The sequence below is a fragment of the Plecotus auritus genome (genome assembly GCF_963455305.1).
Source record: "Plecotus auritus genome assembly, chromosome: 2".
Classification (NCBI taxonomy): Eukaryota; Metazoa; Chordata; class Mammalia; order Chiroptera; family Vespertilionidae; genus Plecotus; species Plecotus auritus.
This window is the reverse complement of record NC_137771.1, coordinates 95,079,927-95,102,958: the sequence shown is the minus strand read 5'-3', so window position 1 is coordinate 95,102,958 and position 23,032 is coordinate 95,079,927. Positions and strand designations below refer to the sequence as shown.

The following is a 23,032-nucleotide window of genomic DNA, read 5'->3' as shown; positions in this document are numbered from 1 at the left end:
ATTAGGAAGGTTGAGAACCAGTTTTAGTGTCAACTCTATGGGATCTCCCACTACACTCCCACCCTGGACAGGCCCCCAGCTTTGACTGCTATTCTACTGCCCTGCCCCCACCCCAGGCCGTGAAAAGCAAAGTTTCACTTAATATTTAGCAAGTATCCTAAGTGTGATAAGTGGCATCAGTACCCGAATTACATCCTTGGGTTTCTATTTCCATTAAATATTTTTTATTTATTTAGTCTCTGAGAACCATTTACTAGTATTTGCAGCTCAGTGATACACTTTAAATAACAGTTTTTGGTATTCCAGAAGTTTTAGTTGTTTTCAGCTGGTCTTTATCAGCCATACAGCTGGAAAAAAATAATTCTTTCAATTTGTTAATATACAGTATTCAAATATCTATCCTGATCCAGATACAGGAGAGAGAGAACACCTCACTCGGAAGCAGCAGGCATGAGATCAAGTCTGACTGATACACAAGCAGTGTGACCTCCGTAGCTTATTTACACTCTGTGCCTATTTCCTTGTAGGACTGATGTGAGGACTAAATGAGGTAATATATGAACAACCCTTGAAGCAGGGACTGGCTCTGGTATGATATGAGGATATCTTTTTACTATTATATGAAAAAGTTGCAATCATGTACCTGAGTAAGAGCACACATCTTACTCGATGACCCCATAACCCCTGGTCCCTGGCTCCCTCTCCCTTGTAGTAGCTCGTACCCCTGTGCTTATACTGACAGGGAGAAATGAACTGAGCTATTATTCACTGGATGACTGACCCCCGGTACAGTCACAGGATGGGCCCCACACCCAGAGCTGGATGCTAACAGATGCTTATTTAAGATATGTCATCATCATATATCCTTGAGTGAACACACAATCATTTTACCACTAAGAAATCTGAAAAAATTAAACATAGACAAACATGATTATAAATTTTGTATTTTTATGGTGGACAGTCATCATTTGCCCCAACAGCCATCTGAAGCCAATAGTCCTGATTATTAAAAATCACAAAGTTGTATAAATGTTCTCCTCCTTTTTGAAAACCATGTTCATTTTCTCTCCATGAAACAGGGCTGTCTGCGAAGCCTTGAACCGACAACGTAACCCACGGAGCTAACTTGGGTTCGTCAAAGTAGCGACTGTAAAAGAAAGATTAATTCTTAACAAACAGGAAGAATGAGGAATGTTCACTTTTTTTTCTTATTCAGAGTGATACTTCTGATGTTCCAATGAAGCTTAGACCTTAATTTTTATTTATAAAAATCAGGAGATGCAAATTAAATTCTTGATGCTATATTATGAACTCAATAAAGGTTAACCAATATACAATGCACAAAACAAACTTCAGCTTTTCCTACCTCCATTGTGGAAGATCACGTAAGATTCAAAGGACAAAAAACCCCAAAATTTATAATAGTTTCCCTCCCTATAATAGTGCTGCTTTCAGTCTCTGTTACCTGAAATCCTGCAAAATAATTTATCGGATTCTAAAATTTAAGCCTTCCTATTGAAGAAAATCTAAGTACAGACAGTCTTTGGGTTACGTCGGACTCAAAATAAGTCATTTCGTGGTTACGTCACCATCTCCCATTTATTTATTAAAAAAAAAAGTTCCGTCATTTCGACATATATACATATGTGCTTTATGTTTTTTATTATTTATTTACCACAAGTGAAGGTCAGGAATTGTTACCTTTCTTTTAAATTTTTTTTACTGTTTCACTTCATTACTGCTGTGTATGTGCTCCATGTGAGTGCCGTGGGTGCTTATGTAGGTGGGTTCCAACTTACAGCGGAAATCGAGTTACGTCGTGCCGTAGGAAGGGATCTCTGACGTAACCCGAGGACCTACTGTACTAAACTAATACATGTGAAAAAGAATGCTGGGTTTAAAAAGGAAAACCATCAAGACCTCAACCTTAGACATTTTCAAAGTGAAGCCTGACACGTTATGCTTACTTTATAGACTTTTCAATATAGGAGTTGAGTTTCCTGACAATAGATACAATGTAGCACTTATTTATATAATCCCTCCCCAAATGAAAAAAACTACTACTACTTTATACAGTCCTTGGCATATTACTGATGCCCAGTGACTCATAGGATGTTAGGGCTGGAAATGATCTTAGACATGATTTGGATTCAGAGATAGTCAACTCCTTTTTTGCACCCCCTTTAAAAATTAGACATTTTGCAGAACTCCAATATTTAAAGCAGATTATGTCTTTCAGAGAGTATTGGTATTTTCTTAATGACATTAAAACTTCAACTGCACCAAAGTGATCCAGGGCCGCAGAACTAGAAAAATGAGCAGTTTGTCTTCAAGAAGTATCCCGCTCTGTTATTTGTCTTTCCATATGGACAAGTATGTGGCAATAGAATTTCCCATCACCAAGAATAATTACGTCATTAAAGATGGTAACATTACTGCACTGTGAGCCCAAACGAGGAAAAAAAGGGAAATGTGTATGACAGGACGATGAAATTTGGAACAGTAGCACTGCTCCTAAAATGTCACGTTGGCACAGACAAGCAAGATGAAAAAGGCAAGAAGTGTTCATACCACAGCTGTTCCAACAGGAGACATATCTTCTCTGGAAGTATGAAACCGGTGATTGTACACAAACAAGCTTTTGCCATCACTGTGCTTGGCTGAGGACAGCAATAGGTTGATATGAAATTATTAGGCTCATTATTTCTGTCACAAAAGAGAAAACACATTCATGTCCAACATATGATCACTTTCAACATATTAAGACCCTGTTGAAGCCAGAGCCCTTAGAGGCCCAGGAGCCCTCTTACGCACAGTTTGGCATTACTGAAGACGGCGCCCAGCCAATCGAGGAGCTCGCCAGGGCTGCAGGCTGCCCCTGGCTCTCCCCGGAGGTTGCTGCTCTGCAGCACTGGGCACTGCAGATCTGTCATCGTGCTCACTGCTACTTTTGGCTGATGCTCCTGAATTCCGTAATTGGAAAAGTATGACATCATCGCTGATTCTTCCACACCTTAAAACAAACCATATAAGGCCTTTTGAATATTGTAAACAGGCTCCATGAATCCCCAAAACTAGTCCTCCCACCTGAGAGTTATGGGAAGCAGGTAGGTTTAAGTAAATGGAAGGAAGTTGTGCAAAGCTTTATTCAAATTAAAATAATTTAAGTTGCTTTTAGCTCCATGTGCCAAAGTTCTATAAACATTCATCTTCTTTTACACTTTTCCCAGAAAAGCATATACTTTCAGATTCAACCCATACTAGTTTCATCATTTGCTATAAGAAAATTTCAACTTAAATAAGACCAAAAGCATAACTTTTGTACAAATAAAATTAATGAATTCTACAGAAAAAGAAACATATTTGCACAATCTCTATAAAAGAAAGAGGAACTGAATGATGATAGAAACGCATTCAAGGTTGTCTTTGAATCCAGTAATCCAGTGTATCTTCAAGGATTTTCCAACATCCTTGGAAGAAGAAATGGTGCTTCCCTCTGGAGCAAATGGCAGGCTTGTTGGCTGATCAGTTTAATGAAAATATTATCTCCTTCCCTCCTTCCAGGGCAAAGGTCTGCAGGCTTACTGCCCAGTATGAAAGTTTTGAGTTCGTTAGATAAGCTCCAGTCTCCCTTCCTGCAACATGTATGGCCAGCACCACCAGGCCCCCTGTGTACCTCCCTGGAGGACCTGGAGCTTGGTAGACTGTGCAAATGCTAATACTCTGGGCACTGATGTTGCTGTGAGTCATTAAGTCATTTGTCTCTGACCCATGACTTCTGCCAGCATCTATGAGACTGTGCAGGCTAACTTCTTAGCTTGTAAGTAGGATAAAATCACAGATAGTTCCTGACAATCCCTTAAAATAATTGGGAATCTTAGGACACAGAGCCATCCAGAACCCAATGCATAGATGGTCCTCAATTAAGACTTCATGTGACTGAAATGTCAGTCCATCTCTCTGCCCTCTTGTATCTCTACCATAAGTAAGAGGAGGAGCACTGAAGTATTACAGAGCCAGGATTCATGCAAGACAAACACCCAGCAGCCAGACACTTCCCACGAGGGGCAGAGAGACGGACATATTTCTAAAATGGACCTCTGTGCTTCCCTATTCTCCAAAAGAGAGCACTACACCATCAGAATTGTGATGCTCTGATTCATTATATTCGTATGATGTGCCAAAAACACACTTCTAAAAGGAGGAAGGCACAGCAATTTTAAGTAGATTAACATTTTTGTGACCATCAAATTTTGAATTAAATTTATTGTTCTAATCAATTAAAAACTGCAACAAATTTAATCCAACCTCTAATGGCATGCCTGACTATTACTGTGCAATGATGAATAGGCAGTTTGTGTATATAACTATAGTTGTATTATTTTAAAACATTACATCTAAAACATTAAGCTGTTTGAGATAAGCTGGAGAAAGGAAGGAGAGAAAGAGATAAAGGTTAGCTGCTCAGCAGTCACTTTCAAGATCTCTGGGTCTAAAAATAAACAAACAAACAAACAAAAATAAAACAAACAAACAGATCTCAGGGTCTACATCTAAGCAAGGAGAGGGAGGCAGCTGGCTCCACGCTTAGGTTATCCTGAACTACAGATTTCTGCGGATGTGAGAGGGGCCAAGGCAGATTCCTTAATGATGTTCACACGTAGGTGTACATAATATCCCTGACCACAGTTATGAATCGCCATTCTTCATTACTCCCCTCTCATTACAATTAGATTTCAAAATCACTGTATTATTTCACAGTTGATTCTTCATACCTGTATGATGCCAAGTCAAAAGAAAATCAAATTTCAGTGGCTTCTTTTCTTTGAAGGACCAAGATATTCTTTCATACTTCTTAGAATCCAGGTTAAAGGATAAGTCCATCAAATCAATGGAAATGACTTAAAAAACGGAAAGAGAAAGAAATATTTCATTCATATGTAAATAGCTTATACTGTGGAAAAAGTATTATATTAAAAAATCCAGAGTTTTAGGAAACTATATGGGTAATAAAAATTATGTTCTTCTTGCCCTCTCTTTGTTTTACCAAACCAAAACTCTGCCTTTAATGGGCATTTCTAGCATTAAGAGCTAATAACAGATTTTTTAAAATGTTTTTATTGATTTCAGAGAGAAAAAGGAGAGGGAGAATCATCGATTGGCTGCCTCCTGCACACCCCCCACTGGGGATCAAGCCCACAACCGGGGCATGTGCCCTGACCAGGAATCGAACTGTGATCTCCTGGTTCATAGGTTGACACTCACCCACTGAGCCAAACAGCTGGGCAACAGATGTTTTGTTTGTTTGTTTTTTAATATATTTTATTGATTTTTTTACAGAGAGGAAGGGGAGGGATAGAGAGTCAGAAACATCGATGGGAGAGAAACATCGATCAGCTGCCTCCTGCACACCTCCCACTGGGTACATCGATCAGCTGCCTCCTGCACACCTCCCGCAACCAAGGTACATGCCCTTGACCGGAATCGAACCTGGGACCCTTGAATCCGCAGGCCGACGCTCTATCCACTGAGCCAAACCGGTTAGGGCGCAACAGATGTTTTTAATTCATACTTTTCCTAAGTGAAAGCCAGGGCAGAGTCAACTCTAATCTACTTATGGATGTGGCAACTTTTGCTACTGAGGCTCAAGCTGGACACTGCCAGCAGAATGACAACTCTTCACTCATAAGTACATTCCTACCAGTAACCACAAAGACCTGGGCAAATCAAAGGAAATGCTTCTTTTGTACTTTTGAGATATGTTTTTATTGATTTTAGAGATAGAGGAAGAGGGAGAGAAGGAAATAGCGATGAATGAGAGAAACACTGACCAGCTGCCTCCTACATGCCCCTACTGGGGATCCCATCTGTGACCTGACTGGGAACTGAACCAGTGACCTCAACCAACTGAGCCACAAAGGAAGTTCTTTATTAAGAACAAGTTGTAGCCCTAACCGGTTTGGTTCAGTGGATAGAGCGTCGGCCTGCGGACTCAAGGGTCCCAGGTTCGATTTTGGTCGAGGGCATATACCTTGGTTGTGGGCACATGATCAGTAGGGGGTATGCAGGAGGCAGCTGATCGATGTTTCTCTCTCATCGATGTTTCTAACTCTCTATCCCTCCCCTTCCTCTCTGTAAAAAAATCAATAAAATATATTTAAAAAAAAATAACAAGACGTTGACTCTTACCTTTATTATTTTAAATTTTTGAGCCAAAACATAAATACTTAAAGGACCATTCTAATTCTATGATCTTTATAAGATGCTGCCTACAGCTGAAGAGAAGTAGCATTATCTTATCCTCCCTGTGGTCCAACTGAGAGCCTTTTGAGTCAGAGGCTTTAAAGACAAGAAAAAGCCAAAACTGGTTTGGCTCAGTGGATAGAGCATCGGCCTGCGGACTGAGGGGTCCCGGGTTTGATTCCGGTCAAGGGCATGTACCTTGGTTGTGGGCACATCCCCAGTGGGAGGTGTGCAGGAGGCAGCTGATCAATGTTTCTCTCTCATCGATGTTTCTAGCTCTCTATCCCTCTCCCTTCCTCTCTATAAAATATCAATAAAATATATTTAAAAAAAAAAAAAAAGACAAGAAAAATCCATACTTTTTCTGAACAAAGAGAATAGAGGTGATTCAAACATTTAAATTTAAATTGCCACGAAAAGATTACTACCTTGCTAGAAACTGATGGAGCAAGCATAATACTTACTAAATTTCATTATTTTTCTGCCAGAATAATGAGATGGACGACCTTGAAGTCCAGTTTCTTCATAAGTGTCTTTATCCAGTGATAAAATTAATTTCCCTATAAATCAAATAATTCCCATAAAAGCAATGTCAAAACATGACTTACGACTAAAATAAAGCAAGGTGATATCAGTGCAATAAATTGCATACAAGGATTTTATTTATAATACAAGGATATTATTTATACATACAGACATCTTATTTATAATACAAGGATACTGTTTAAATGTTACATATACAAGGATATTATTAATAATAGTGAAACTAAAAATTTATCTAAATTTCTACTGAAGAAGGAATGAACAAGTCATTATATACTTCTTTTTTGGAACACCTTCGAGACATTAAAAATAGTGCGTTAGAACTATATGCACTGGTATGGAAAGATGTCTATTATATACAGCTTGGGAAAAAGGCAAATTGAGAAATAATATACTATAATGTAATTTATGTTAAAAAGAAGCACCTTTACGTGTGTTTATAAATTCATGGGAAATGTCTAGAAGAATGAACACAACCTGTTAACAAGTTCCTTCTAAGAAGGGGAGTGAGTTTGGAAGAAGGGGGATGAAACAGGGACTTTCACTTTCTATACATCTGTATGATTTGACTTTTTTTTACAGTATGCATTTCCTTTTTAATTAACCAAGAAAAGATGAGTGTTGTTACCATTTGGCAGCAGGGCAACAGTATTGTCTTCATCAATATTTGTATTGTGTGATAGTGCATAGCATGAACCTGTAAGAGAAAGCCCAGAGGAGAAATTAAGAAAAAAAATCACTGCTGCAAAAAGTTAGCAGATTATTTTTACATGATAATAAATTTTTGAGATTACTGCTCCAGCTCACGTAATACACCTAAAACCTGTCATCGCTGACCTGGAGGACATGAAAGGCCAAGCACAGTTAGTTTAACCCCCTGCCCAAGACCTGTTTGTGCAAGCTGAATGCTATCGAGCAGAAGATGGACTGAGGGTGGGGCGTGAGTCTTTGGGGATACTGGCAGAGAAGCACAAAGTGGACTGTTAGGTAAGTGTACACACCCACAAGGCAGGGTTCCAGGCTGAGATGCAAATGTGCCATGAACTTGTATAAAGTTAAGAAAGCAACTCAATCTCTCCCAGCTCAATTTCCTCACCTGTAAAATGGGGATCATAGGCCTATTTCATAGAGTTGTTGCAAGGATTTAAATTGGATAAGATGTGTTAACAGTGCCTACTGTTGGAAGCTGCCCATTGTCTTCACTAGCAGAGAGGTGTAGACAAGGAGCCTGGAACCTTGAGCCCTGGCAAAGGTCAGAGCTATGCACCAGCTGTTTAGTCGAGACAATGGTAGCTGAAGCAACTTCCCTACCAGACAGTCATGTAAATCCTTACTGATAAGACAGTCTGTCTGTTACTGGAATTGCCTGCCTAAGGGCTATAGGTGTATCCCAAACTGAATAAAAGAATGGCAAGGCCTAGCACAAAAGGAGTCCTTCCTCTTATGTTGGGCTCCCGCCTGAACCCCCCAATTTCCAAATTATTATTTCTTGTCTCATCTCTGTCATTTGCATGCGGCCCTTCTCCAGAGCCCAAACCCTGAACCACGCGGGATGTGGGTCTTCACAGCCTACCACTGCTATGTCCACACTATTAACAAAGTAGGATTAAGCTTCAAAACAGATTAAAGGAATAATGTCGATGAAAGCAAAGACAAGACGTCCAGCTTCATAAGCAGCCCCAGCAACATCAGAATGAGCGAGTTCCAGGTAACCAAGATCCTTCACAGCTCCACTGGAGAGGACACACACGAGTCCTACAACCAGATAAGTAAGTGGCTTACTTCTCAGTGCAGCAACTTATGGAGTGAGGGTGGTATCCCTAAAGACTTTCTGAAATACAATTTCAAACAAGTGGATACTAGAAAATAACAGGAATAAACCAATCAACCCAGCAGATATGAATGGGAATGAGGTGAGCAGAGGAGGGTGAGAGTCATAAAATCTAAACAGAAGACATCAAACCACAAGTATCAGGCTCTGTGAACAGCTGTGGTTGCCTCAGGAAGCCAACCTTGAGACAGCTGTTGTAGGAACTACTGGGAGCAGTGTTCTTTGCAGCCACACACCTATAAAAGACTTTCCTCTTCATTAATCCTTGTTTTAAGATGAGGGATATCCTTTTGTTACAATATCCCCATGCAACACTTGTGGACAAGTGTCATCAGAAACCACCACCTAACAAGAGCATGAGAAAGAAGATGAGAATACTGAGAGATGGGGAGAGTGATGCATGCACTTGATCATAGACCATCTCCATAGGCTGTACTAAAAACACAAACCCTTGTATTGTGAGATCTAACTGTACTTCTTCATCTTGCCATGTTCATAGTCACTACAGTTTTTCTTACCTTTCTTTACAAAGGTATTGATGAATTCTTGTGTAATTAACTCATGAAGAGGTAAATTCTTCACAAAGTAATAGGCTCCAGTTTCCATGACCAGGCTTTTCAGTTCTTTTGATAGTATCCCACATTCAGGAATCAGAAACGAAACCTATTGGAAAGTGTAAATATAAACAGGTCTTATTTTCATGTAGATCAACACCCAGGTTTCTATATCATGAAGACTGTTATTTCTACAAAACATTTTTTTTTAAATATATTTTATTGATATTTCACAGAGAGGAAGGGAGAGGGATAGAGAGCCAGAAACATCGATGAGAGAGAAACATCGATCAGCTGCCTCCTGCACACCTCCCACTGGGGATGTGCCCGCAACCAAGGTACATGCCCTTGACCGGAATCGAACCCGGGACCCCTCAGTCCGCAGGCCGACGCTCTATCCACTGAGCCAAACCGGTTTCGGCTCTACAAAACTTTTTTAAAAAATATTTTTTTATTGATTTCAGAGTGGAAAGGAGAGGTTGGAGACATAGAAACATCAATGATGAGAGAATCATTGATAGGCTGCCTCCTGCACGCCCCCTACTGGGGATCGAACCCGCAACCCGGGCATGTGCCCTGACCGGGAATCAAACTGTGACCTTCTGGTTCATAGGTCGATGCTCAATCACTGAGCCATGCCAGCTGGGCCAAAACTCTTATAAATTAACTTGTCAATCTCAGGGGAAAAAAATCTGACAATTCAAGATTTTCATTTCTGTATTCAAAGATACAGTACCGGAAAGAGAATGAGCAAAAAGACTTTAATGCAGGGGTGGGGAACTCTGCCCTGCAGGCTGTATAGGCCCGAGAAATCATTTGGTCTGGCCCTGCCAAGGCATTAAGGGTGAGTTAATTAAATGTTTGACCAAATATAGCAGGCTACTTTTTAGTTGATAATTTTGTATGGCCTGCGAATAATGTTATAAATATCCAAGACTCTTGGCAGAAAAAGGTTCCCCACCCTTGCTTTAGCAGCAAGGTCTTGTTAATATTGTATCTTTTATAAATAAGCAATATATTTTGTCCTGTTCCTTTTACTACTCTAATAAAATTTTAGGGAAATATAGGACAATTGAATATCCCTAGATCTGTTTATCTAGTACCAGGCTTGAATCAAAGGAACTGTCTCTTAGGGCATAAGGAATTTATCCCTTCAGAATCAATTATTAACAGGTCACATGGAAGCAGAAGTGTTCCCGGACCATTCTATTTTATAGACAGAAAAATTCTACAGATCAGACCTGGTGAGTTAAGGTACACACCCTGACTACTGGCAGTGGTGAGCTTCCCATCCAAAGCAGAGATTCTAAACTTAACGGTTTTACATGTTGCCCAAGTGCTCCACACCTTGAAAATCGCTCTCCCAAAGCCTGAACGCCAGTCTGTTCCCCAGGATCAGGATCGCCACTGGTGTCTGAGAAACTGGCCCGTCCAGCCTGAGTGAAGACTAGGTTGGTTAACTTAAAGGGCTAAAGGCTTAAACCATTATCATCTAAGGCTGATCTTTTTGGAGGCCTAGTCACTTAAATAGGCTGGTAAAAACGGCCTACTAAACACTTGACCGGGAGGCTTAGGTTTCCCCAGCAATGGAGGAAGCCAAGCTTTCCCCCTGCCCTTGCCGGCCTAGGCCTCCACTCAAGGCTACAAAGTTTCAATGATAGAAGATACATAAATCCAAACAGAAATGGCGGCAGCCATGGAGCTGGAAAGAGCAGGAGGCTAGGGTTGCCTGTGGCGATGGAGGAAGCCAAGCTTTGCACACACCCTGGCCAGCCCAGGCCTCCACTTAAGGCTACAAAGTTTCGGAGAAACCAAGATGGCGGCATAGGTAAGCACCTAAACTGCTGCCTCGCACAACAATTTCAAAACTACAACTAAAAGACAGAATGGACACCATCCAGAACCACAGGAAAGCTGGCTGAGTGAAAATTCTACAACTAGAAGGAAAGAGAAAAGCTCACAGAGAATTGGAGGTACGGCAAAGGGTCTTTGTGCGCGCAGAGAGGAAGGGCGGCTGAGAGCCTGGCTGACTTTCTCTGGCGGAAGGGGGAAGGAAGCCCCCGACCGCACTGAACCCCAGTTCTGACTGCACTGAACCCCAGTCCCGGGCGAAATCCCATGGACTCAGGCTCATACAGGGGGAGTCTGGACTGTCAGGTAGAGAGAAAGGCACCCGGAGACTCAGAGACCCGGGGGAGACCCGGGGGAGCCCCGGCGGGCAGGGGTCTGGAGGCGCGCGCACCAGTGTGCACAAAGACTGCGGAGGTTGCCACAGGCTTTCCCTAGCAGAAGGGAGTCGGAGGCTCCGGAATGCACTGAACCCCAGTTCCAGGCGAGCCCCTGGGGACCCATGCTCTTGTGGGGGGAATCTGGACTCTCGGGCGGAGGCTTGGGATCCGGGGAAGGCAGAGGTCTGGAGGCATGCGCGCAAAGGCAAGGCTGACGGGAAGCCAAGACTGTCTGCTCTGCGACTCCACCCCATCCAAGCTGAGCACAGAGGCTATTGCAATTTGGCAAGTCTAATCCTATAAGGCTGTCTCCAGCACCAAACTTCTCCCAGCGTAGGGACAGCTGATCCTCACAGCCAACTGGCCTGGAGGTCAATTCCTCCCAGTGATACTAAACACTTGACCAGGAATTTGGGCTGTTCTCCCCTACTCTGCAAATCCTGAATAAACCCATGATTAACCTCATTAAGGCCTCAACTTTCCACATCTGTGAAGAACGCACCCCATGAGGGTGACTTTTGTTTGTTTTCGCTAATACTCCCTCCAGGATATTCTTTCCATTGATTTTTAGAGCGAATTGAATGGAGAGAGAGAGAGGAAGGGAGGGAGAGAGATGGAGGGAGGGAGGGAAAGAGAGCGAGAGCGAGAGCGAGAGCGAAGCAACAATGTGAGAGACACCGATTGGTTGCCAGGACGGGATCATGCCCTTGAGCAGGAATCTAACCACTTAGCACAGCGGCCAGGGCGAGGGTGACATTCAAGAAACAACAGCCAATGTTACCAACTCCACACAACTCTTAAGTTGCGCTTGCTAGCAGGGCCACCACAGCGAATATGTCCCCAAGGCGGCAGAAATAGCACAGTTTGCCTGGAAAACAGAGGGCAGCAGGCAGGCAAAGTAGAAAGTTTCCATACACAGTATAGAAAAGCAAGTAGTTTCCTGGGGCTGGACTCCGCACGATGCTCTGTGGGAGAAGGAATTAGGTGATGGGGAGGCGAGAGTCTGGCTTCAATTTGGGGCAAAAGTAAGTTCCCTGCGGCTGCACTTCTCCCTAGTCGCGGGCTGGGAGTCCCTCCCGGAATGCAAGGCACCTGGGCCGCGGAAGGGACCTGCCAGTGGCGTTTGGAACAGGGCAAGAGCACACCACCTCACGCCCGGCGCATCCTGGGAATTGTAGTCCTATAGCTTCGCAAACCACTGGCTCAAAGCGGTTAAGAGACTACACTTCCCAGCGCACCCCGCGAGGGGACCCACGACACCACAGCGCGGGATCTCCCAAACTTCCCGAGCGCCGCGGCCCAGGCGGCCGGACTCACCCTGTAATTGTGATAGTGCGTCTCCACAAGATGCCTGTGGCGCGACTTGTCGTCACCGAAGTTGGATTTCTCGCAGACCAGCAAGTGCCGGGGTACCTGACGCAGCCTACGCAGGGTAGCCATGATCTCCCTTACGCACGCCTTCCAGAAGCTTGGCGTGCCCGCCCCTCCTCCTCGTCCCGCCCCCTTCTCGCCACGCCCCCTTCTCGCCACGCCCCCTTCTCGCCACGCCCCTTCATCCTTGTCCGCCTCGCTAGTGGAGTCCGGCTCGCAGGTACGGTTGGTTGTAGCGGTGCGCACCAATCTAGGCTCTTTGGAACCCAGGCAGAAGCTTAATAACGGACACCTGGCACTGTAAATTCGCTGCCTAAAATGGAAATTCCTGGTACTTGGGAACCTGGAACTTGCCTTTTCAAAGCCACCTTTCTCCCTGTGCCCTCCATTTCTCCCAACTGCTGTCTCTTCCCATACATCCTCCCTCTGAGCGCTCCCCCTCCCTCTTGGTTCTCCCCAAAATATTAAGGAAGTTTCTTTAGGAAGGAAATACACATTTTCTATTTTCAGCCCTACAATAAGACGCCTTTGGGACCACCTTTAAGATCCCTTTAAAATATCCTTTGGAACCTCCTAATAATTTTTTGCTGTTGGAAGTTACAGTGATAATTCATTTTTCTTTTTAATTTTTCTGATCAACTCCCAATTATTATGTAAGTACACGCTTCTTAGACTGCATTATGCACAGCCCCCATTCTGTGCAGAGAGGACGCAAAACAGCAGAATACCCGAGGTACAACTTTCTGGAACATTAATTTTACTATAAAATTTGGAAGAACCAAAGTCAAGTAATTTACAAGGTTAGTATTGTCAATGTAAAAAACTTTCAAACCTGTGAAGAATTTTTGTGAGTTTATTTGATCCAAACTGAGTTTATTTGACACCCTCCCCGTGCATGAATTTCATGCACCAGGCCACTAGTCCTAAATACTAGTAATAAAAGCCCAGCGACCATAATGGCAGAATGACCAGAACGATCACTCGACCAGTCACAATGAGGTGCACTGACCACCTCTCGGTCCCTTTCCTTGGCCAGCAGGCTCCAATCGCTGATGGCGAACAGGGACCCAGGGTGGGTGGTGGGGGATGCGGGCAGCGCCAGGCCAAGGCCCCCACCTCACCAGTCACCCCACACACAGAGGGCAACAGGTGGCGGGGGTGGGGCTGGTGAGCGGGCAGGAATGGCCCATCTCTCGGTCCCTCCCCGCACCATCAGGCTCCCATCTCTGGATGGGGAATGGGGAGCCAGGGCGGGTGGTGGCGGGGGGCAGGGCCGGCTGCTGGTAGCTGGGGAAGGTGGACTGTACCCACTAGGCCGGGCCTCCAGTTAACTCAATAACAATGAGGGGATTTCTGGTCTCCACAGACCAGTGCCTGTGCTTTGAGGGCTCTGGAAAAAGGAAAATTACTTTGACATTGTAAAGATATATTCTTATAGATGCAAAAAGACAATGGACAGGCTCGGCTTTATTAAAGATTGACCTTTGTCAGGGAAGATGCTGGCCTAGGACATGACTATCCACCATAAATTGCTTTTAGTTAAAAGGTTTTAATTTCAGACCATCCTTTGTGGTTTGCTTTAGGTCGCTGAGTTTGCAAGGCGGCCACGCAGACCTTCCCTGAGCTAGTCAGGTTAGCATGTGGCCCTTTTCATCCACAGTATAAAAAATTTAAAACTTCACCAATCAGAAAGGATATATGCACCCCTATGTTCATAGCAGCACAATTTACAATAGCTAAGATTTGGAAACAGCCTAGGTGCCCATCAGCAGATGACTGGATCAGAAAACTATGGTACATCTACACAATGGAATACTATGCTGCCGTAAAAAAGAAGGAATTACTACCATTTGTAGGCACTTGGATGGAATTAGAGAACATTATGCTAAGTGAAATAAGCCAGTCAATGAAAGAAAAATACCACATGATCCCACTCATTTGGGGATAATGAAAAACATTATAAACTGATGAACAAAAAGATAGTTACAGAGGCAGTAAAGCATCAAACAGACTGTCAAATTACAGTGGTAAGGTTAGGGAGAGGTGGGGGAAATAAGAGATCAACTGAAGGACTTATATGCATGTATATAAGATTAACCAACGGATGCAAAACATTGGGGGGTGAGGGCATGTATGGGAGTGGGGTGGGGGTGGGGGGCAATGGTAAGATATGTACACATATAATACCTTAATAAAAATTTGAAAAAAAAAAATTTAAAACTAAGACGAAGCTGGAAAGTCACCTGGTGGTTAATGTCACAAACTTGTGCCCAAAATGTCAAACTGACTCTGAGAAAATGCTAAGGAAAATCTATTTCTCATTATTTTAAATGGGAAAAATTATAAGGCATAGTGAGTCCATTGAAAAAGTCTAGGCAGTCTCCCTCTGGAGCACCCCCATGCCTTTCTTCCCCCCTTCTCAAGCATGCCTTTTCTCCCTAAGTTCTAAGGGTCCCCATGAGACTTGCAACCAACGGAGCAATGGGTGGCAGCAGCTCATCCCGGGCTAACCCCCTGAACCTATCTCCAAGGCCCGCTTTGGAGGCAGCAGCAGCCCACCTTGGCTCACTTCTTTCTTATAACGTCTCTAGAGAGCCAAAGCATCCCTACCAAGATCTCCCCTGTTGCTTCTTCTATTTTAAGGCCTTCCTTGTTTCACTGACCCCAGCTTTCATAAACATACAGGCAATCTTCGGGTTACATCAGACTCGACATACGTTGTTTTGTGGTTACATCACCATCTCCCATTTATTTATAAAAAAAAAAAGTTCTGTCATTTCAATGTATGTACAAATGTGCTTTATGTTTTTTATTATTTACCACAGGTAAAGATCAAGAATTATTATCTTTCTTTTAAATTTTTTTACTGTTTCACTTCATTACTGCTGTGCATGTGCTCCATGTGAGTGATGTAGGTGCTTATGTAGGTGGGTTCCAACTTATGGCGAAAATCGCATTACATTGTGCCATAGGAACGGATCTCCAATGTAACCCAAGGACCCGCTGTACTCTCAAAATCAAAAAAGAAAAAGAAAAATTCTACCCATTTCCTAAATCACAATATGGCACCTAGACTAATTTACAAATATTATATTCAGATATACTATGCTTAAAACATTGCTTTTTGCTCACTTCACAATTAAGTAGCGGTGGCCTTCCTAAAGGCAGCAATATCGTATTTGTTCATCTCCTTTTGAAACTGGACAGCTAATGGATCTGGGCTGCCTGTCACTACTTGAGCCAATTAAGCAGAGACAGGGTTGGATGGTATATGAGCGTTTTTATTTTCCAATATTGCTGGCAGCATGGGAGAGCAGCAGGTCATATATACTAGTAATAAGAGCCCAGTGACCATAACAAAAATCTGTCCTGTCCCCCTACCCCTTTGCCCCCTAAGCCAGCTGCTTATATTGGGTAGAAGAACAAAGATTATATGGGGAAGTAGGCAAAAGGAATAAAAATGGGAATAATTACAGGCAATGTAGGCTGGGGTTGCAAAGGGCGGGCATCTCCAGGACTCCACTGTTTAGGCAACAAGGTTATTAATCATTCCATGATGATGGGCAGTTCTTTGATTAGGAGAACGAACCACAGCATTTCGAGGTTAACTCCCAGGTCCCAGAGCATACAACTCTCAGCCAAGTCAGAATATGCTTTCTTTAATCAGAACAAAACAATCATGGTTAACAGAGCATGATTAGTATCCTATATAATAAAAGGCTAATATGCAAATAGACCAAACGGCGGAACAACTGAACAACCAAACAACCAGTCGCTATGATGTGTGCTGATCACCAGGGGGCGTGTGCGTAACATGGCAGGCATCAGCCGCGACGGGATGGTGGAGCAGGTGAGCAGGGGGGCCAGATCAAGGCGGGGCGCCAGTTGCAGTCATCAGGGTGAGCCTCTGGTGGTTACTGAAAATTTTTTGCTCACATGTGCCACGATCCCGCCTGGCACTCGCACCAGCTGCCAGCATTGACCCTGCTTGCACCCGCTGCTGGCATTGGAGCCACTGCTTGCACCCACTGGCAGCGCTAGCCCCACTTGCACACACAGCTGGCACCAGAGCCGCTGCTTGCACCCACTGCTGGTGCCCGGCGCCAGTCCCGATCACTACTTGAGTCAATTAAGCTCAAATGGTATATGAGCTTTTTTGAGGCAAAAATTGAAAGATCCTATGGGTCACCCAAGGGTTAGGATACTAATAAATACTTTGGAATATTAAAATCCAAGTTTATGATGATGCCATGAGTGACATGTTCCACTTCAAAGCAAAACAACTTGCTGCTGTTATTCTGAGATATTGAGTTAGGATATTCATGTAAATAGTAATACTTAAATATGTATTTATGTGTAATGTGCATAATGAAATATATGCAGAAACAATTTATGTAAAGCTTGATAAATTTTTTTTATTTTTTTTATTTTTTTTGTTAGTTCATCCACTTTATTTTTATTTTTATTTTTTTCAAATTTTTATTAAGGTATTATATGTGTACATATCTTACCATTGCCCCCCACCCCCACCCCACTCCCATACATGCCCTCACCCCCCAATGTTTTGCATCCGTTGGTTACTCTTATATACATGCATATAAGTCCTTCAGTTGATCTCTTATTTCCCCCACCTCTCCCTAACCTTACCACTGTAATTTGACAGTCTGTTTGATGCTTTACTGCCTCTGTAACTATCTTTTTGTTCATCAGTTTATAATGTTTTTCATTATCCCCAAATGAGTGGGATCATGTGGTATTTTTCTTTCATTGACTGGCTTATTTCACTTAGCATAATGTTCTCTAATTCCATCCAAGTGCCTACAAATGGTAGTAATTCCTTCTTTTTTACGGCAGCGTAGTATTCCATTGTGTAGATGTACCATAGTTTTCTGATCCAGTCATCCGCTGATGGGCACCTAGGCTGTTTCCAAATCTTAGCTATTGTAAATTGTGCTGCTATGAACATAGGGGTGCATATATCCTTTCTGATTGGTGTTTCTGGTTTCTTAGGATATATTCCTAGGAGTGGGATTACTGGGTCAAATGGGAGTTCCATTTTCAGTTTTTTGAGGAAACTCCATACTGTTCTCCACAGTGGCTGCACCAGTCTGCATTCCCACCAGCAGTGCACGAGGGTTCCTTTTTCTCCGCATCCTCGCCAACACTTGTCGTTTGTTGATTTGTTGATGATAGCCATTCTGACAGGTGTGAGATGGTATCGCATTGTTGTTTTGATTTGCATCTCTCGGATAATTAGTGACTTTGAGCATGTTTTCATGTGTCTCTTGGCCTTCCTTCTGTCTTCTTTCGAAAAGCTTCTATTTAGGTCCGTTGCCCATTTTTTTATTGGATCATTTATCTTCCTTTTATTAAGTTGTATAAGCTGCCTGTAGATGTTGGAAATTAAACCTTTATCAGTGATACCATTTGCAAATATGTTCTCCCATACAGTGGGGTTTCTTGTTGTTTTGTTGATGGTTTCTTTTGCTGTGCAAAAGCTTTTTATTTTGATGTAGTCCCATTTGTTTATTTTCTGTTTGGCTTCCATTGCCCTAGGGGCAGTATCACTGAAAAAGTTCTTTTGGCAAATGTCTGAGATTTTGCTGCCTGTGGATTCCTCTAGTATTTTTATGGTTTCCCGTCTTATATTTAAGTCCTGTACCCATTTTGAGTTTATTTTTGTGTATGGTGTAAGTTGGTGATCTAGTTTCATTTTTTTGCATGTATCTGTCCAATTTTCCCAACACCATTTATTAAAGAGACTGTCTTGACTCCATTGTATGCTCATGCCTCCTTTGTCAAATATTAAGTGCGCATATTGGTTTGGGTCGATATCTGGATTCTCTATTCTGTTCCATTGATCTATATGTCTGTTCTTGTGCCAGTACCAGGCTGTTTTGATGACAGTGGCTTTGTAATACAGCTTGAAATCTGGTATTGAGATCCCACCTACTTTATTCTTCTTTCTCAGGATTGCTGTGGCTATTCGGGGTCTTTTTTTATTCCAGATGAATTTTTGGAGAGTTCTTTCTAGGTCTGTGAAATACGCCGTTGGTATTTTAATGGGGAGTGCATTGAATCTATAGATTGCTTTGGGTAGTATGGACATTTTAATGATGTTGATTCTACCAATCCATGAACATGGTATGTTCTTCCATCTGTTTACATCTTCCTCTATCTCTTTTTTCAGTGTCCTGTAGTTTTCCGCATATAGGTCTTTTACCTCCTTGGTTAGGTTTATTCCTAAGTATCTTAATTTTTTTGGTGCGATGGAAAATGGGATTGCTTTTTTAGTCTCTCTTTCTGTAAGTTCATTGTTGGTGTATAGAAATGCCATAGATTTCTTGGTGTTAATTTTGTATCCTGCTACATTGCCGAATTCATTTATTAAGTCTGTTAGTTTTTTGATGGAGTCTTTCGGGTTTTTTATGTACAATATCATGTCATCTGCAAATAAGGACAGCTTTACTTCTTCTTTTCCAATTTGGATGCCTTTTATTTCTTCTTCTTGTCTAATTGCAGTGGCTAATACTTCCAGTACTATGTCAAACAGGAGTGGTGAGAGTGGGCATCCCTGTCTTGTTCCTGTTCTTAGGGGAAATGGTTTTAGTTTTTGCCCATTGAGTATGATGTTAGCTGTGGGTTTATCATATATAGCTTTTATGATGTTGAGGTATGATCCTTCTATTCCCACCTTGTTGAGAGTTTTTATCAAGAAAGGGTGTTGGATTTTGTCAAATGCTTTTTCTGCATCAATTGATATGACTATGTGATTTTTATCTCTCAATTTGTTTATGTGATGTATCACATTTATTGATTTGCGGATATTGAACCATCCTTGCATTCCTGGGATAAACCCTACTTGGTCATGGTGTATGATCTTTCTGATGTACTGCTGGATCCTATTTGCTAGAATTTTGTTGAGGATTTTGGCATCTACATTCATGAGGGATATTGGCCTGTAATTCTCTTTCATTGTGTTGTCTTTATCTGGTTTTGGTATTAGGGTGATGCTGGCTTCATAGAAGGAGCTTGGAAGTGTTCCTTCCTCTTGAATTTTTTGGAATAGTCTGAGGAGGATAGGTTTTAGTTCTTCCTTGAATGTTTGGTAGAACTCTCCTGTGAAGCCATCTGGCCCCGGGCTTTTGTTTGCCGGAAGCTCTTTGATGACTGCTTCAATTTCTTCCATAGTTACTGGCATGTTGAGCTGTTTAGATTCTTCCTGATTGAGTTTTGGAAGGTTATATTTTTCTAGGAATATGTCCATTTCCTCCAGGTTGTCCAGTTTGTTGGAATAGAGTTGTTCGTAGTATTTTTTAACAATCCTTTGTATTTCGGCGGGATCTGTTGTTATTTCACCTCTTTCATTTCTGATCTTGTTTATTTGGGTCCTCTCCCTTTGCTTCTTGGTGAGCCTGGCTAGAGGTTCATCAATCTTGTTTATCCTTTCAAAGAACCAGCTCTTGGTTTTGTTGATCTTTTGTATTGTTTCTTTGGTCTCTATGTCGTTTATCTGTGCTCTGATCTTTATTATTTCCTTCCTTCTGCTTACACTGGGCTTTTCTTGTTGCTCTTTTTCTAACTCTTTGAGTTGTTGGGTTAGGTAATTTATTACTCCTGTTTCTTGTTTTTTGCAGTAGGCTTGTAGAGCTATGAACTTCCCTCTCAAGACTGCTTTCGCTGTGTCCCATAGATTTTGGATTGTAGTGTTTTCATTGTCATTTGTTGTCATGATGTTTTTTATTTCTTCTTTGATCTCTCTGGTAACCCAGTCATGGTTTAATAGCATGCTGTTTAGTCTCCATGTGTTTGATTTCTTTGGGTTGTTTTTATTGTAGTTGATTTCCAGTTTTATGCCACTGTGGTCTGAGAAGATGCTTGATATGATTTCTATCTTCTTGAATTTGAAGAGACTTTGCCTATGTCCCAACATATGGTCTATCTTTGAAAATGACCCATGTGCGCTTGAGAAGAATGTATATTCTGTGGCTTTGGGGTGAAATGTTCTGAAGATGTCAATTAATTCCATCTGGTCTAGTGAGTCATTTAGGATTGATGTTTCTTTGCTGATGTTTTGTTTAGAGGATTTGTCCAATGGTGATAGTGGGGTATTAAAGTCTCCTACTATGATTGTATTGCTGTCAATGTCTCCCTTGATATCCTCCAGGAGTTTTTTTATGTATTTGGGTGCTCCTGTATTGGGTGCATATATGTTTACCAGAGTTATTTCTTCTTGTTGGATTGCTCCCTTTAGTATTATGAAATGGCCTTCCTTATCTCTTGTTATGTCCTTCAGTTTGAGATCTAATTTGTCAGAAATAAGTATTGCTACCCCAGCTTTTTTTTTCAGTTCCATTTGCCTGGAAAACCTTTTTCCATCCCTTCACCCTCAGTCTGTGTGCGTCTTTTTTTCTGAGGTGGGTTTCTTGTAGACAGCAGATATATGGGTCGTGTTTTCTTATCCAATCCGTTACCCTATGTCTTTTGATTGGGGCATTTAATCCATTTACATTTAAAGTTATTATTGATAGGTACTTATTTGTCGCCATTCCTATTCTTTACCCCTGTGTTACTTCTTCGCTTCCTGTTTCTTTCTTTCTTTCTTTCTTTTTTTTTTTTTTTTTTTTTTTTTTTTTTTTTTTTTACAGTAGACCCTTTAGCATTTCTTGCATTGCTGGTTTGGTGGTAATAAATTCCCTTAGTCCTTTTTTGTCTGTGAAGCTCCTGATTTCACCTTCAATTTTGATTGACAGCCTTGCTGGGTACAGTATTCTTGGATTCAGCCCCTTCCTTTGCATGACTTTGTATATTTCATTCCATTCCCTTCTGGCCTGATGAGTTTCTGTTGAGAAATCAGTTGCTAGTCTGATGGGGGTTCCTTTGTATGTAACTTTCTGTCTCTCTCTTGCTGCTTTTAAGATTCTTACTTTGTCGTTGGTGTTTGCCAATTTAATTATAATGTGCCTTGGCGTCGGTCTTTTGGGGTTCATTTTGCTTGGGACTCTGTGAGCTTCTTGGATTTGTGTGGGTTTTTTCTTCCCTATATCTGGGAAATTTTCTGTCATTATTTCTTCAAAGAGGTTTTCTATTCCTTGCTCAGCTTCCTTTCCTTCTGGAACCCCTATTATGCGGATGTTGTTTTGTTTCGTGTTGTCCCAAAGTTCCCTTAGACTCTCCTCCTGCCTTTTAATTTTTTTTTCTAGAAGTTGCTTTTCTTGGGTATTTTTTTCCATCTTGTCTTCTAGCTCACTGATGCGGTCCTCTGCTTCTTCTAGTCTACTCTTGATGCTTTCTATTGAGTTCTTTACAGCAGCGATGTCATTTTTCATTTCTTCTTGGTTCTTCTTCATTTCCTCTTGGTTCTTGCTCATATTGTCGAATTTGTCTTCCATTCTTTTCAGCCACCTTATGACCATTTCTCTGAATTCTTTTTCTGGAAGGCTGCTTGCCTCCATTTCGTTTACTTCCTTTTCTGGTGATGCCTGCTTTTCTTTCATATGCGGGCTGCTTCTTTGTCTCCCCATGGTCTCTCTTCTCTGGGTGTCTGGTTATGTAGTTCTCTCTCTCCTGGGTTGATTTAAAGGCACAAAATACAGCACTACCAGGTACAACTCACAAGGCACTGAACAGGAATGTATTCACGATATTAATAACCTCCAATAAAGGTGACCACCAGAGAAAGGCAAATTAGGTGATAGGAGAGAAAGAAGAAGAGGAAAAAAGAAAGAAAGAAAGAAAAAAAGAAAAAAGGAGTGTGAAAATGAAATTGGGAAAAGGGAAAGTAAAGAGAAAAAAAAAAAAGTAAGAGACAAGAAATTGACTAAGAGAGAAAGGGGAACAGACTATATATATTGGGGATAAAACTCCAATAGAACAATCACTAATCCCAGCAAATGCCAGCAACAAGTGCCTGGGGATTAGTACAAACTACAACACCAACTAATATGGAGTGAGGCAAGGTTAAGCTGAAGCACAAAACAAACAAAAGAATAAACAAAAGAAGAATAAGCAAAACAATCTCACAAAAAAAGCATAAAAATTGGGTATAATCTACATTCAAGCAAACAACAACAAAAGGACAGAGATAAGGACAAGTTTATGGATAACTCAGACAGCGAAGGGAGAGGTGTATGTGGACTTGGAGCAGGGGATTGGAGATTAGATATGTAAGTAGGGTGAAATTTTAACAAGGGGTAAACAGAAAGAATAGGGAAAATCTAAAGCAGTAAAAGGGTAAGACAAACAGGACACTGAAAAGGGGG

General features: G+C 41.8%; 1 protein-coding gene across 2 annotated transcripts; it reads right to left on the bottom strand.

Annotated features, from left to right (window-relative positions):
* Window positions 1-210: 210 nt before the first annotated feature.
* On the bottom strand, window positions 211-12,902 carry RPP40 (ribonuclease P/MRP subunit p40). Of its 2 annotated transcripts, none has more exons than XM_080657454.1 (8): window positions 12,717-12,902; window positions 9,136-9,280; window positions 7,415-7,483; window positions 6,708-6,803; window positions 4,776-4,901; window positions 2,815-3,013; window positions 2,572-2,706; window positions 211-1,147 (listed from the first exon to the last, which is right to left on the bottom strand). In XM_080657454.1, the coding sequence occupies exons 1-8, from the start codon at window positions 12,837-12,839 to the stop codon at window positions 949-951; spliced, it is 1,092 nt and encodes a 363-aa protein (XP_080513580.1). In that variant the 5' UTR covers window positions 12,840-12,902; the 3' UTR covers window positions 211-948. The 2 variants fall into 2 exon arrangements, with proteins under 2 accessions (XP_080513580.1, XP_080513581.1); XM_080657455.1 differs by lacking the exon at window positions 12,717-12,902 and adding an exon at window positions 10,519-10,830 and having other exon boundaries at window positions 928-1,147.
* Between the last annotated feature and the right edge of the window lie 10,130 nt (window positions 12,903-23,032).

Coding starts and splice junctions, on each gene's coding strand:
- RPP40 (XM_080657454.1), bottom strand. CDS start 12,839: ATGGCTACCCTGCGTAGGCTGCGTCAGGTACCCCGGCACTTGCTGGTC. Junction 6,804..7,414: donor TGTTGCCCTGCTGCCAAATG/GTAACAACACTC, acceptor TTTGATTTATAG/GGAAATTAATTTTATCACTG. Junction 2,707..2,814: donor GTCTTCAGTAATGCCAAACT/GTGCGTAAGAGG, acceptor CTTTTGTGACAG/AAATAATGAGCCTAATAATT.